Source organism: Bombina bombina, chromosome 9 (genome assembly GCF_027579735.1).
Source record: "Bombina bombina isolate aBomBom1 chromosome 9, aBomBom1.pri, whole genome shotgun sequence".
In the NCBI taxonomy this organism is placed as follows: domain Eukaryota; kingdom Metazoa; phylum Chordata; class Amphibia; order Anura; family Bombinatoridae; genus Bombina; species Bombina bombina.
The window spans coordinates 217,563,883-217,579,976 of NC_069507.1; the positions used below are offsets into that span (position 1 = coordinate 217,563,883).

Consider the following 16,094-nt stretch of genomic DNA (forward strand, 5'->3'; position numbering starts at 1 on the left):
TTAAAACTAAATACTTACCTTTAAAATAAACCCTAATATAGCTACAATATAAATAATAATTATATTGTAGCTATCTTAGGATTTATTTTTATTTTACAGGTAACTTTCAATTTATTTTAAATAGGTACAATAGCTATTAAATAGTTATTAACTATTTAATAGCTTACCTAGCTAAAATATAGAGAAATGTACCTGTAAACTAAAAACTAACCTAAGTTACAATTACACCTAACACTACACTATACTTTAATAAATTATTCCTATTTAAAACTAAATACTTACCTGTAAAATAAACCCTAAGATAGCTACAGTATAATTAATAATTACATTGTAGCTATCTTAGGATTTATATTTATTTTACAGGTAACTTTGTATTTATTTGAGCTAGTTAGAATAGTTATTAAATAGTTATTAACTATTTATTAACTACCTAGCTAAAAGAAATACAAAATTACCTGTAAAATAAATCCTAACCTAAGTTACAATTAAACCTAACACTACACTATCATTAAATTAATTAAATAAATTAACTACAAATAACTACAATTAAATACAATTACATAAACTAACTAAAGTACAAAAAAAAAAGCTAAGTTACAAAAAATAAAAAAATAAGTTACAAATATTTAAAAAATATTACAACAATTTTAAGATACTTACACCTAATCTAAGCCCCCTAATAAAATAACAAAGCCCCCCAAAATAAAAAAATGCCCTACCCTATTCTAAATTAAAAAAGTTCAAAGCTCTTTTACTTTACCAGCCCTTAAAAGGGCCTTTTGTGGGGGCATGCCCCAAAGAATTCAGCTCTTTTGCCTGTAAAAGAAAAATACAACCCCCCCAACATTAAAAAACCCACCACCCACATACCCCTAATCTAATCCAAACCCCCCTTAAAATAACCTAACACTAATCCCCTGAAGATCATCCTACCTTGAGTCGTCTTCACTCAGCCGAGCAGCGATGGAACCGAAGAGGAGACCCGGACCGGCAGAAGTTATCCTCCAAGGGGCGCTGAAGAAATCTTTCATCCGATGAAGTGATCCTCCAGTCGGCGCTGAAGAAATTTTCCATCCGGGCGATGTCATCTTCCAAGAGGCGCTGAACAAGTCTTCTATCCGGGCGATGTCATCTTCCAAGCCGGGTCTTGAATCTTCATCCCGCCGACGCGGAACATCCTTCTTTACCGACGGACTACCGATGAATGAAGGCTCCTTTAAGGGACGTCATCCAAGATGACGTCCCTTCAATTCCGATTGGCTGATAGGATTCTATCAGCCAATTGGAATTAGGGTAGGAAAAATCTGATTGGCTGATTGAGTCAGCCAATCAGATTCAAGTTCAATCCGATTGGCTGATCCAATCAGCCAATCAGATTGAGCTTGCATTCTATTGGCTGATCGGAACAGCCAATAGAATGCGAGCTCAATCTGATTGGCTGATTGGATCAGCCAATCGGATTGAACTTGAATCTGATTGGCTGATTCAATCAGCCAATCAGATTTTTCCTACCTTAATTCCGATTGGCTGATAGAATCCTATCAGCCAATCGGAATTGAAGGGACGCCATTTTGGATGACGTCCCTTAAAGGAGCCTTCATTCATCGGTAGTCCGTCGGTAAAGAAGGATGTTCCGCGTCGGCGGGATGAAGATTCAAGACCCGGCTTGGAAGATGACATCGCCCGGATAGAAGCCTGGAGGATCACTTCATCGGATGGAAGATTTCTTCAGCGCCCCTTGGAGGATAACTTCTGCCGGTCCGGGTCTCCTCTTCGGTTCCATCGCTGCTCGGCTGAGTGAAGACGACTCAAGGTAGGATGATCTTCAGGGGATTAGTGTTAGGTTATTTTAAGGGGGGTTTGGGTTAGATTAGGGGTATGTGGGTGGTGGGTTTTAATGTTGGGGGGTTGTATTTTTCTTTTACAGGCAAAAGAGCTGAATTCTTTGGGGCATGCCCCCACAAAAGGCCCTTTTAAGGGCTGTTTTTTATTTTGGGGGGCTTTGTTATTTTATTAGGGGGCTTAGATTAGGTGTAAGTAGCTTAAAATTTTAATATTTTTTAAATGTTTGTAACTTATTTTTTTATTTTTTGTAACTTAGCTTTTTTTTTTTGTACTTTAGTTAGTTTATGTAATTGTATTTAATTGTAGTTATTTGTAGTTAATTTATTTAATTAATTTAATGATAGTGTAGTGTTAGGTTTAATTGTAACTTAGGTTAGGATTTATTTTACAGGTAATTTTGTATTTCTTTTAGCTAGGTAGTTATTAAATAGTTAATAACTATTTAATAACTAGTCTAACTAGCTAAAATAAATAGAAAGTTACCTGTAAAATAAATATAAATCCTAAGATAGCTACAATGTAATTATTAATTATACTGTAGCTATCTTAGGGTTTTTTTTACAGGTAAGTATTTAGTTTTAAATAGGAATAATTTATTAAAGTATAGTGTAGTGTTAGGTGTAATTGTAACTTAGGTTAGTTTTTAGTTTACAGGTACATTTCTCTTTATTTTAGCTAGGTAAGATATTAAATAGTTAATAACTATTTAATAGCTATTGTACCTATTTAAAATAAATTGAAAGTGACCTGTAAAATAAAAATAAATCCTAAGATAGCTACAATATAATTATTATTTATATTGTAGCTATATTAGGGTTTATTTTAAAGGTAAGTATTTAGTTTTAAATAGGATTAATTTAGTTCATAATAGAAATATTATTTAGATTTATTTAATTAATATTTAAGTTAGGGGGTGTTAGGGTTAGTGTTAGACTTAGGTTTAGGGGTTAATAAATTTATTACAGTGGCGGCGGTGTAGGGGGGACAGGATAGGGGTTAATAAATGTATAATAGGTGGCGGCGGTGTAGTGGGGGGCAGATTAGGGGTTAATAAATGTATTATAGGTGGCGGCGGTGTAGTGGGGGGCAGATTAGGGGTTAATAAATTTATTATAGGTGGCGACGGTGTAGGAGGGGCAGGATAGGGGTTAATAAATTTAATATAGGTTACGGGGGTCCGGGAGCGGCGGTTTAGGGGTTAAACTATTTATTTAGTTGCGGCGAGGTGCAGGATCGGCAGGATAGGGGTTAATAAATTTATTTTAGAGGGCGGCGGTATAGGGGGGGCAGGATAGGGGTTACTAGGTATAATGTAGGTGGCGGTGGGCTCCGGGAGCGGCGGTTTAGGGGTTAATATGTATAGAGTAGCTTGTGGTAGGCTCCGGGAGCGGTAGTTTAGGGGTTAACATATTTATTGTGAACCTAAGTTACAAAAAGAGAAGGATTGAATAAATTTATATCAATCAAAGAAGGACCAAGGCTGCACAGGGTTCAACATGCTTTATTACTCAAAAACACCAAATTACTCCTTAGGCAGGGACGTCTATTCTCCACCCAAATCCCAATAATAAAGAACCCACCACTAAAAACAAGAGAGCTCAGAACAGGGAACACAATCGAACCTGAAACTATGATACTGAAATTAACTATAGAGGTGCGATATAGAAAGCCCCTAACAGGCACAATGATAAACTATATAGCACATATGGTATCAAAAAACACTCAAGTAACCGGTTACTGAATATAAAATTGGCAGGCGGGATCCCAGAAAAAACTTATGATGCTGGCTGGAACTCTGTAAAAATTAATGTCCAATCCTAAACAATGAATGCTGATGGCACACAACTGAAAAAATCAGTCACAGTCTTTGTAATGGTTGCAGTTCATAAGAAATAATGCAAAGTTATTCTGAAGTTGCCTGGCACATAAGTGTGAACTACACGCACAGGCTATGATCTTGTAAACCACTATGATATATATGACATGTTGCCGTTTGCCTTTTCATCTGTTTATATGTTACCGCTTGCCTTTTCATCTGTTTATAATGTAACCATTTTCAGCACTGCATGCATACCATGTATCAGATTGCTAGTACGAAGATGCTGTGCTTGTTCACATAAACAACTTTATCCACACTACGGTAAGCAAGACATATTTATTATAGTGTCGGTGGGCTCCGGGAGCGGCGGTTTAGGGGGTAATAACTTTATTTAGTTGCAGCGGTGTAGGGGGGCAGATTAGTGGTGTTTAGACTCGGGGTACATGTTAGGGTGTTAGGTGTAGACAGCTCCCATAGAAATCAATGGGATGTCGGGCAGCAGCGAACTTGTACTTTCGCTATGGTCAGACTCCCATTGATTCCTATGGGATCCGCCGCCTCCAGGGTGGCGGTTTTAAAACCAGGTACGCTGGGCCGTAAAAGTGCCGAGCGTACCTGCTAGTTTTTTGATAACTAGCAAAAGTAGTCAGATTGTGCTGCACTTGTGTGCGGAACATCTGGAGTGACGTAAGAATCGATCTGTGTCGGACTGAGTCCGGCGGATCGAAGTTTACGTCACAAAATTCTACTTTTGCCGGTCTGTAGCCTTTGATAACTAAGGCGAATCAGCCTCACCACAAATACGCTGCGGAATTCCAGCGTATTTGAGGTTGACGGCTTGATAACTACCCCCCATTACCTAAGGAGGTAGTGAATGCAAATACCTTAGATACATTTAAAAATGGGAAAATTCAAAAGTATATGAAAGCGCCGGCCGGCCGGCTTAGGTTCAGAAATGTGAAACCTATTCCTTCACAATCAGAGTAAAATCAGAGTAAAATTTGGTATTTATTAAAACAATATTAAAATGTAGCCGATTACAGTTGTTGTGTGGTTTTTCTGGCATACATTCACATGTAGCAATTGACAATAACAATGATAAAACAATGATGATAAAACAATTATAAAACAATAGAACAATGGAAGGTACCTTCAAGGATAACAATAAAATATAGATTGATTAATCTAAATCAGTGTTACCTGATATGTTTATGAATAACCCAAAAATACTTTCATAGGGTTACTAAAAATGTCCGGAATGGATAAATAAACGTACTCCTCTGTGGTGGTGCTAACTACTGTAGTTGCCTATAGTAGTAATACTTATTATAATTTACTAACCAATCTGAGGTTTATACAATGATCATTTCTGTATTACATCAGAAATATTCGGACAGTTCAGAGACAAGCCGGTTAAGAATATCTCTAATTCAATTGTGTATTTAACGTGCAGATTGCCCCGGAGTAGTGTTATCACTCTGGAGATCTGTCTATGTCCGTCAAAAATGAGTTTGGGCCTCAATAGATGTCAACTCCTTTTGTTTATGCTTATCGGATGAAAGGAACTGGTCTACTGTGCCTCACAAGGATCAGAGACCGTTCTCCGCTAGCGGATGGGAATGGTTATCAGTGTCAGTGAATCTGTGCTCAATGTTAGTGAACAGGTGATCAAATCAAATAATGCAAATGTTGGGTGGTTCGAGTGGTGCTAGTACACAAATCACAAATATACAAATCACAAATATACAAATCACAAATGTACAGTGGTACTATTAAACATAGTGAAAAAAACCTTGCAAAAATGTTACTTCAATAAACGATACTTCAAAAAACGATATGTGTGAGATAAAAAGCGAAATTTCGAAATGATAAAGTGTGCTTCAAAGGATTCCCCAGAGAACACTAGTGACCAGCAGAATATCAGTCGATAATTGTGAATCAAAAAGTAAAAAATAAAAAATGAAAAAATTATGAAAAAATTAAAAATTAAAAAATTGAAAAATTAAAAATGTGTTTTTTCAAAGTGTTCCTAAATCGGCGTTAATTCCTCTTTCTGTGTTTTAGTCAGTAGATTTAACAGTCTATGTGAGGTGTTTATCGCTTGTAGCGGGGATTGGGCTTCAGCGTCTTTAGACGGTTTTTCAGCTCCAGCGTCACCCGAATACTATTCCTTCTGCCGAAAGAAATAATAATAGTGCAGATGGTTTTCAAAAGTAGTGGATTAAATTAAAATGCTACTCACCAGTCGACGCGTTTCGGTCAGATATAGACCTTTTTCAAGACTGGTTTACTATTATTTCCAGGGGCTTTAAATACCCCTTACTCTAATTACCCGTATTTTGATCTCGGATTGGATTTCCTAATACTTCCGGTTCATATTACTTTTTCTTTTTTTATTTTATTTTTATTTTTTGTTGTTCAGTTGTTTCTGCTCAAATGATGTGTATAATTCTCATATACTGTTATCGTATATTGTTATATGATAGTTATTTCTGTTACCTAAGCTTTCGTTCCGATATTTCCTTACTGCCATTGGTTTACGTTTTGGTCCTTTCTGATTGGTCAGAACCGTGGAGGTGTGTACTTTATACCGGACCTTATTGGCTCGCAATTCTATGTGTGTTCAGCGAGAGTTTTGTTTACATCCCACTTTCTATTGTATATTATTTCTAAAATGCTGTGTATTTTACTTTAGAGTTGGGGGATCGGATGTTTTTTACAACGGGTTACGTACCGGATAGGCTACTGATTTGGTTTTCTTGCAGGTTTATGTTATAGTGGAGAGGGATATGTAGTTGCTACTTTTCGATCTTATTCAAGTTTATTATCTAGAACCTGAATCCCAGACGTTTTTTTGCCATAGTTAAATTTTTTTGCCATAGTTATATTTTGATCACTGTTGGTACCCCATATTATTTCCAATGATAAAAAAGTGTTCTGGAGAATCCTTTGTTACAGACATCTTCTAAGTTACATCAGAGTTTTTCTCATCAGAAGGACTTTGCAATCATAAAGAGTTCTTAATATAAGAACTCTCTTTGAAGAAGTTGATTTTTCAACAATAAATGTTGGAGTACTTACTTCATTTCATTTTCCGATTTTCCTTAAATTAATGAGTTCTGAGGGTTCAGATTTTTTGTATCTTTGTCGGATGGGGTCAATTTTGAATATATATTTATAGTGATGATAATTGTTAAGGGTGAGCAGTGGTTAATCCACCTTATAACCTCTTCAATTCCTCAAATCTAATTATCAATTCAATAATATATAAGTGAGACAGTGGTTAGTAGACTTCCTTATCTTCACCAATTTGCCAAATTCTTTAAAACTTTCATCCTTAGCTTATATATTGGATTTTTATGGTCTATAGTCTGCGATAATTTTTCTATTTTTCTATATATGATATTCTTACTGGAGATTCCTTTGTACATTTCATTCTAATTTTGTAACCCTGGTGTCCTACTCACTTTAGGGGCTGGGTCTGACTAATCAGTTTGGTGTCTCTGAGGCTGATATCTTAGCCCTCTAGTTTTGCCACAATTCAAATTTTTCAATTTTTTAATTTTTAATTTTTTCATAATTTTTTCATTTTTTATTTTTTACTTTTTGATTCACAATTATCGACTGATATTCTGCTGGTCACTAGTGTTCTCTGGGGAATCCTTTGAAGCACACTTTATCATTTCGAAATTTCGCTTTTTATCTCACACATATCGTTTTTTGAAGTATCGTTTATTGAAGTAACATTTTTGCAAGGTTTTTTTCACTATGTTTAATAGTACCACTGTACATTTGTGATTTGTATATTTGTGATTTGTATATTTGTGATTTGTGTACTAGCACCACTCGAACCACCCAACATTTGCATTATTTGATTTGATCACCTGTTCACTAACATTGAGCACAGATTCACTGACACTGATAACCATTCCCATCCGCTAGCGGAGAACGGTCTCTGATCCTTGTGAGGCACAGTAGACCAGTTCCTTTCATCCGATAAGCATAAACAAAAGGAGTTGACATCTATTGAGGCCCAAACTCATTTTTGACGGACATAGACAGATCTCCAGAGTGATAACACTACTCCGGGGCAATCTGCACGTTAAATACACAATTGAATTAGAGATATTCTTAACCGGCTTGTTTCTGAACTGTCCGAATATTTCTGATGTAATACAGAAATGATTATTGTATAAACCTCAGATTGGTTAGTAAATTATAATAAGTATTACTACTATAGGCAACTACAGTAGTTAGCACCACCACAGAGGAGTACGTTTATTTATCCATTCCGGACATTTTTAGTAACCCTATGAAAGTATTTTTGGGTTATTCATAAACATATCAGGTAACACTGATTTAGATTAATCAATCTATATTTTATTGTTATCCTTGAAGGTACCTTCCATTGTTCTATTGTTTTATAATTGTTTTATCATCATTGTTTTATCATTGTTATTGTCAATTGCTACATGTGAATGCATGCCAGAAAAACCACACAACAACTGTAATCGGCTACATTTTAATATTGTTTTAATAAATACCAAATTTTACTCTGATTTTACTCTGATTGTGAAGGAATAGGTTTCACATTTCTGAACCTAAGCCGGCCGGCCGGCGCTTTGATATACTTTTGAATTTTCCGATTTTCCTAAACGACTTTGACCACTAGGGGTCACTTATCAAAGCTAAGGGTTCCTTTAGCAGTAGGCGCTAAGTGAGATTTTCCAAATTGTAATACATTTAAAAATGGTTTAGATACATTTGTGGCTAGAAACAGAATTCAGGGATATGATTGTTTGTGTTAAATGGGTCACCTTTTTAATGGGATTAATTTAAGCTCAACCGGAGCTTTTATTGTTAGTATATTAAGATCTGTATAGGATGAACTCGATGGACTTCTGTCTTTTTTCAACCTCATTTACTATGTTCCTATGTTCTCTGGTATTTTCATTCCAGTCTTCAAGAAAAACACCACACTGAAATCTCAATCCTTTACAAATACAGAAACTTTTAGAAATAAGTGCAATTATGTTACATGAAAAAGTGGACATATTAGTGTCCAGTTTTTTTCTAGATTTTAGCTGTTTAATAATGACCTACCCTATTACGCAGCACCATAATAACGCCTCCTTCATGTCGCCAGAAACCTACATTTAAATCTCTTTTTTTTTATAAGCAATTAATAAGTGATAGAGATTAAAGAGAATAATAGTGATATATACAAAATGGTATATGCAGGAATCACACAGTAATACAGAGCTGTAATAAACTATTTTATTTATTTCAACAACATAGCAGGATATAGCATAATACATAGCACAGTACAGCTTCTCTATATGCTAAGCTTTTGCAGGAGTTACATTTGCTACCTTGTTTTGCAGTATAGAAATCACCCTCAAGCTCACATTCTGATAGAATATGGGAAAATGACCTTAGCTGGTCGATCAATATTATGTTATGTTGAGACATTTCTATATTAAAGTGACTGATTCTGAGCTTTCTTTCTTAGCCATTTGGGTTTTGTATCTTTTAAATAAGTGTTTCTCAACCACAGTCCTCAAGTATCCCCCAACAGGCCAGGTTTTTCATTATAGCTGAAGTACAGGTGAAATAATCAGCTGATCGTTCCCATGGTTACTAACCTGCTCTCACCCATCAGCTGATTATTTCACCTGTGCTCTAGTTCAGCTATAATGAAAACCTGGCCTGTTGGAAGTACTTGCGGACCGCGGTTGAGAAACACTGTTTTAAATGTTGGATCTTAATATCTTGCTTTTTTAAACATTCACAAACTGTCTTTTAATAATGGAAATGTTTTATAGAACTTCTCTTTTTAGTAAATCTGGTATAGAACATATGTTAATCAAGTCAAGTGTGTACTAGGCCTAGACCTAGGGCAGCAAAGTTGGGTGGGGAGACAGGCAATCACCCTCCTGAATTACACCCATGAATGCAGTAAACCTTTAATTGTCTTACTGGTCTAATGTAATAATTTGGCTACATAAAAAGATATTAGGAGAAGGGCTACAAAGGCCGAAGAGTAGGGAAAGCATAATGTTCTCAGGAGATAACTGAATGCATCATGTCAGATTATTGAAGCTTGAGGGGGCCCACTACAACTTCAACTTCCTGGTGGGATTGTTCTGCTGCTCTCTTGTTCCTTCGGATGCAGCCTTGGCGACAGCGTGAGGAGAAATTAAATCGGTTGCATATAACCAGTTTACAGTGCAGATACACACCAGAATTTGGCTGCATGAAACCAAAGGCCTTGAATCCAAAGCGAACCATATTTGGATAAGGGGAAGAGTATGTTACGTAACCAGAGGCTTTACCGCACCTACAAACAAAAACATAATCAGACCAGGTTTTAAAGGTGTTAAAAGAAGACAGATTCAGTGACCTATACTATGAAAGTTACACAAAAAGTCAGTGAGTGAGTTTATGTTAGCAAAACTTAGAATGACAAGCACTAAACACTTGTAGATGGCTAATAAACCAGTTTAAAAAACAAAACAAACAAAAAAAAACAACAATGAACACTGACATATTTACATAAATTAGATAAATGTTTTGAGATATTAAATTGATGGGTGCGGTCGAGCGTGTTATCGCGAGTGAAGACCTTGCATAAAGTGTAAGGGTTAAAAAAATGTGCACAAAACACATAAAAATAGTATACAGTTTCTGATAAAAAATATTCATATAAATATTAATACAAAATGTTATAAGGGTTAAAAAGTATATAGTATATGACAAGGTATTTGATTGGAAAGTGATTTAAATAAATATATATATAAATATATATATATATATATATATATATATATATATATATATATATATATATGTGTGTGTGTGTGTATACATGTGTATTTATGTGTTTATATATGTATATACAGTGTCTCACAAAAGTGAGTACACCCCTCACATTTTTGTAAATATTTAATTATATATTTTCAAGTGACAACACTGAGGAAATTACACTTTGCGACAATGTAAAGTAGTGAGTGTACAGCCTGTAAATTTGCTGTCCCCTCAAAATAACTCAACACACAGCCATTAATGTCTAAACCGTTGGCAACAAAAGTGAGTACACCCCTAAGTGGAAATGTCCAAATTGGGCCCAAATTGTCAATATTTTGTGTGGCCACCATTATTTTCCAGCACTGCTTTAACCTTCTTTGGCATGGAGTTCACCAGAGCTTCACAGGTTGCCACTGGAGTCCTCTTCCACTCCTCCATAATGACATCACAGAGCTGGTGGATGTTAGAGACCTTGCCCTCCCCAACTTCCATTTGAGGATGCCCCACAGATGCTCAATAGGGTTTAGGTCTAGAGACATGCTTGACCAGTCCATCACCTTTACTCTCAGCATCTTGAGCAAAGCAATGGTCGTCTTGGAGGTGTGTTTGGGGTCGTTATCATGTTGGAATACTGCCCTGTGGCCCAGTCTCCGGTTCATTATGTCACAGTACATGTTGGCATTCATGGTTCCCTCAAAGAACTGTAGCTCCCCAGTGCCGGCAGCACTCATGCAGGCCCAGACCATGACACTCCCCCCACCATGCTTGACTGTAGGCAAGACACACTTGTCTTTGTACTCCTCACCTGGTTGCCGCCACACACGCTTGACACCATCTGAACCAAATAAGTTTATCTTGGTCTCATTGGTCCACAGGGCATGGTTCCAGTAATCCCTGCCCTTAGTCTGCTTGTCTTCAGCAAACTGTTTGCAGACCTTCTTGTGCATCATCTTTATAAGAGGCTTCCTTCTGGGATGACAGCCATGCAGACCAATTTGATGCAGTGTGCGGCGTAAAGTCTGAGCACTGACAGGCTGACCCCCCACCCCTTCAACCTCTGCAGCAATGCTGGCAGCACTCATACATATATTTCCCAAATACAACCTCTGGATGTGATACTGAGCATGTGCCCTCTACTTCCATGTTCGACCATGGCAAGGCCTGTTCTGAGTGGAACCTGTCCTGTGAAACCACTGTATGGTCTTGCCCACTGTGCTGCAGCTCAGTTTCAGGGTCTTGGCAATCTTCTTATAGCCTAGGTCATCTTTATGTAGAGCAACAATTCTTTTTTCAGATCCAGTTCTTTGCTGTGAGGTGCCATGTTAAACTTCCAGTGACCAATATGAGAGGGTGTGAGAGCGATAACAGCAAATTTAACACACCTGCTCCCCATTCACACCTGAGACCTTGTAACACTAACAAGTCACATGACCCCGGGGAGGAAAAATGGCTAATTTGGCAAAATTTGGACATTTCCACTTAGGGGTGTACTCACTTTTGATCACATGAATGTCTGTAACACCTGATTTCGACTCCAAAGACTTCCGTAGTTTGAAATCTGTGCAGGTGCTGCTTTTTTGGCGCTTACCGGCTTCTCCACTGAACTATCTTTCCTGAACAGTGGCCAAGTTTCGGTTCCAGGTGGCGTCTGTGGTGGCAGGTGCAAGAGAATCCTATCAGGGCTGCTGGAGAGACGGAGAGCTGGGGAGACTAAGCCAAAATTTCTTTACCTATGTGTAAGTACTGGTGTACTTTGTGTTAAATAGCTGCCGATATCTACCTAAGTAGTCGATTCTGTTTTTCTACTTAGACGGCTTACGTGATCCACCACTTACCCTTTGGAAAGGAGTTGGAGTTTCTATTGGAGCTACCATCTTCCCTGGGAGAGGAACAATCTTAAAGAAGTAATTTCTCTTATAACGAAGAGCGGACTGGAGATTTACTTTATTTTGAGACATAGTTGCTTATTTGTATTGCAGGGTACAGTGTATATAGAAGTATCCATAAGTATTTGATGCTTATGTAATTTTATATTTTTATATTTATGTAATTTTGTATTTATGTATTTTTAACTCATTAACCCTTTCTATAGTTTTCTATGTTTTTTATGTTTACCAAGTAAAATCGTTTTTATTAATACATACCAGTTTTATGTTTAACTATTAAATTACTTTTTGGACTTTACACCCTTGTGAACAAAAATAATTTTTTGAATCAATATATTCAATAATTTTTAACTAGTCTTGTGTGTGAAAATATTTAGTATTTTTATTTTGAATACCCCCTTTATATCTATAGCCTTCAGCAAAATTTCTTTGCGCAAAATAAGAGTTTATGAATGTGTTTGGTACTTAGTATTTTGGAGGTTTTGGGAGTACCTCCTTCTTATTTTTGTTTGCTTATAGGTCGTTGTGCGCTGGTCTTTACTTCTTGTTTGTGTACTCACTTTTGTTGCCAACGGTTTAGACATTAATGGCTGTGTGTTGAGTTATTTTTAAGGGACAGCAAATGTACACGGTTCTACAGTCTGTAAACTCACTACTTTACATTGTAGCAAAGTGTAATTTCTTCAGTATTGTCACATGAAAAGATATAATAAAATATTTACAAGAATGTGAGGGGTGCACTCACTTTTGTGAGATACTGTATATATTTTATACACATATAAACACACACACACACACACATATATATATACATATATATATATATATATACATACACACACATATATGTACACATATATATAAATTGTAATATTATATAATGCTTTTACTGTAAATATTTTAACTTCCAATGCTCTTTGTATTTTTAAAAAGAGATATAATATATATATATATATATATATATATATATATATATATATATATATATATAAATATATTTATCTATACCTGTATATATTGATATAAATATATAGGTATATATATATATATATATATTTTTTTTTTAAAAAAATAATCACACACACACACATATATATATATATATATATAAAAATAAAAAGAACATTTTCTTCTATGTGAAGAATATTGGATGGAGTGTAAAATATTCATAACTACCTTTGGGTTTAGCGCTGGAGGTCTTACGGGGTGGGGTGTTGGGTTAGAGCGTGACTGATAGGTGTTTTTTTTTTTAAGTTCTATCTATTGAAGTCTAAGGGGGGGAGTTAACACAGTTGTGATATCCAAAGTTCAGATGTTAGCGGGCATAGGGTTTCGATCACACACAATTTATTTTTAACTTATAATACTAGAGCAAACCCGATGGAGTTAAAACTTTACTTTCAGCTGTGTTGGTAATATTGGTGCACAAAAATCACGTGCTGTAATTAGACCATAAAATTTTGTGCATTAGAAAGAATAATTGAATTAATTAATTAAACATTGAAGATAATATTCTATTGTGGCATCATGGTAAAGACCGTGTAGAAAAAAATAAAGGAAAGATTACATAATCTAAATATTCTGAGCCTTAGAATGTAAGGAAAAAAAACAGTAGATTTGTTTTTACCCATTTTGTACTATGTAGTAACCAGTTGCGTGCTCCCACCAGCCAGGATATGCCACACATGTTTCTACAAACAAGGACAGGTCGGGATCTGGAGTCAGCAGTGTTGCTTGGAGGTACAAATTCTGGTTGAGTTGCACATAATAAGGATAATTGGAGACTGGACTTATAAAACGTGAAGTCTGGTAGAAAGTCAAGTTAGCTTGGTAAAGACCATACTGGATTAATGTATTGGTATAGCTGTCATCTGCATGGTATACAGAATCCACTATGGTGTCTTGGTACATCTTACACTGAAGAGTTAGACGTAATCTTTTGCGGTAGGTGATCACTTGATCACTAGGGTAAATATATAGTGTATTTGTATAGCTGATTGTATCACTTTCCACCTGTAAACAATAATAAAGATGTCATATGTTATGTCTTTAACAAATACATCTGTATGTGACATTATTTATTGTGAATGAATCATCAATATAACATTTTAGTGGAATTAAATCTTACAGTTGCAGAAAAATGCCATGTTATCATTTAAACCTTTCCTGTTCTCCTTTGTACTATTAAATTATATTTTCTAAGAAAAGTGGCAACATACATTGCATTAAAATGAAGAGCAGGCAACAGCTAGTTGTTGCATATGTCAGATTTACAGGAAAGCACATGCAGAATATGTATATATTGTGAGTAAAGTCAGATATCAGGTAATCCTACGAATACCAGGGTAAAACTGAAATGATAGAAGAATACAAACAATTGATTATACAAAAACAATTGTAAGAATTAATGGTAAGAACAAATACTCCACTTCAGGAGCGGAGCAAGTTAAAAGGCAAAGAAGTAAGCTTACTTCTTTTGCCTTTTAACTTGCTCTTGAAAAAGATGACTGGTTCGTTGAAACGTGTAGAGCTCAATAAACCTATGTTTTATAAAGACAATAAGGTTTGTTTCTTGTCATATTGTGGCACCGCTGATACTGGATTTTTGTTTCCGTGAGTATACTGCACTTATTTTTATTGAGTGTATACAAACACAAAATTGGAGTCCTTTTATTTCCAGAGTCTTCTGGACTGATATCGAGTTGGTGGATTTCACATTGGAGCAAGCGCCCCTCTAACCAAATCATAAAACTGAAATTACCCAGGGGCTGTGGGTAAAACCCGATGTAAAATCATACATCGGGCTTTACCCGGGTAATCCAAGGATAACCCAAACGCTTCTGGATAAAGCTAAGCACAGCTATTTTTTTCCTTTGAAGACAATAGTGGTTGCAAACCACCGCATCAAACATTCTGTATGTACGATGCACTGTAATTCCCCATCTTCCCTGTCTTTTTTGCCTCCACCTTTGGGGTTCACTTGAGGTGGATGCCAGAGGATAAGCGGGGAGCCCCCTTTAACCACCCAGGCAGAGGCAAAAAAAAATAGTGTACATAGGCTTTATCCAGAAGCGTTTCAGTAATCCTAGGAGTACCCGGGTAAAGCACGAATATCCGTTTTACTCGGGTAATCCTAGGATTACCCGGATATCTGACTTTACCCATAACATATACACCAATTAGAAGCCCACAAGACAGTGAATGAATGTGCACAAGGATCTAACCCTAGAATTTAAAAATGGCTAAAGAGTCTTATTATTTTAGAATTTTTTATAACTTTTTGTTATTTTTAAAATTACTGCTTTAAATACTACAGCAGATAGATTTACCCACATCAATATTCTAGATCAGTCCTCAAAATAGCACGTGCCCACTGGATAACGAGCAATTGACAAGCAGGAAAGAAGAAGAACCCCCCCGCCCAGGAATTATCAATGAGAGGCAAGGGAGAGAACCAGTGCAGGATTGGTCCACCGGCAGTGAAAAGTGCTGCCATCTAGTGTTGTTGTAAATGTATAACATTCTTGCAAAACTGCTGCTATACAGGGCTGCAGACATGTGCACACTACTGAGCTCCCTGATTTTCAAAAAAGGACACTAAGAGAATGAAGACAATTTTATAATAGAAGTAAAATGGAAGATGTTTAAAACTGCATACTTTTTTTTTTTCCCCCTTCTCCCTGGGAAGGGTTTTTTTTCTTTTACCTTTTTTTTGCTGTAGGCTTTAAAAGAATATG

At 36.1% G+C, this 16,094-nt stretch overlaps 1 protein-coding gene across 1 annotated transcript in view; it reads right to left on the reverse strand.

The window, feature by feature from the left end:
- Positions 1-8,927: 8,927 nt before the first annotated feature.
- Positions 8,928-16,094, reverse strand: part of LOC128640501 (deleted in malignant brain tumors 1 protein-like) — a 37,161-nt gene continuing 29,994 nt past the window's right edge. The window contains exons 9-10 of the mRNA XM_053692979.1: positions 13,985-14,370; positions 8,928-10,004 (exon numbers count right to left, since the gene is read on the reverse strand). Coding sequence (XP_053548954.1) covers positions 9,758-10,004; positions 13,985-14,370 — 633 coding nt within the window. The 3' untranslated portion in view covers positions 8,928-9,757. The remainder of the gene's footprint in view (positions 10,005-13,984; positions 14,371-16,094) is intronic.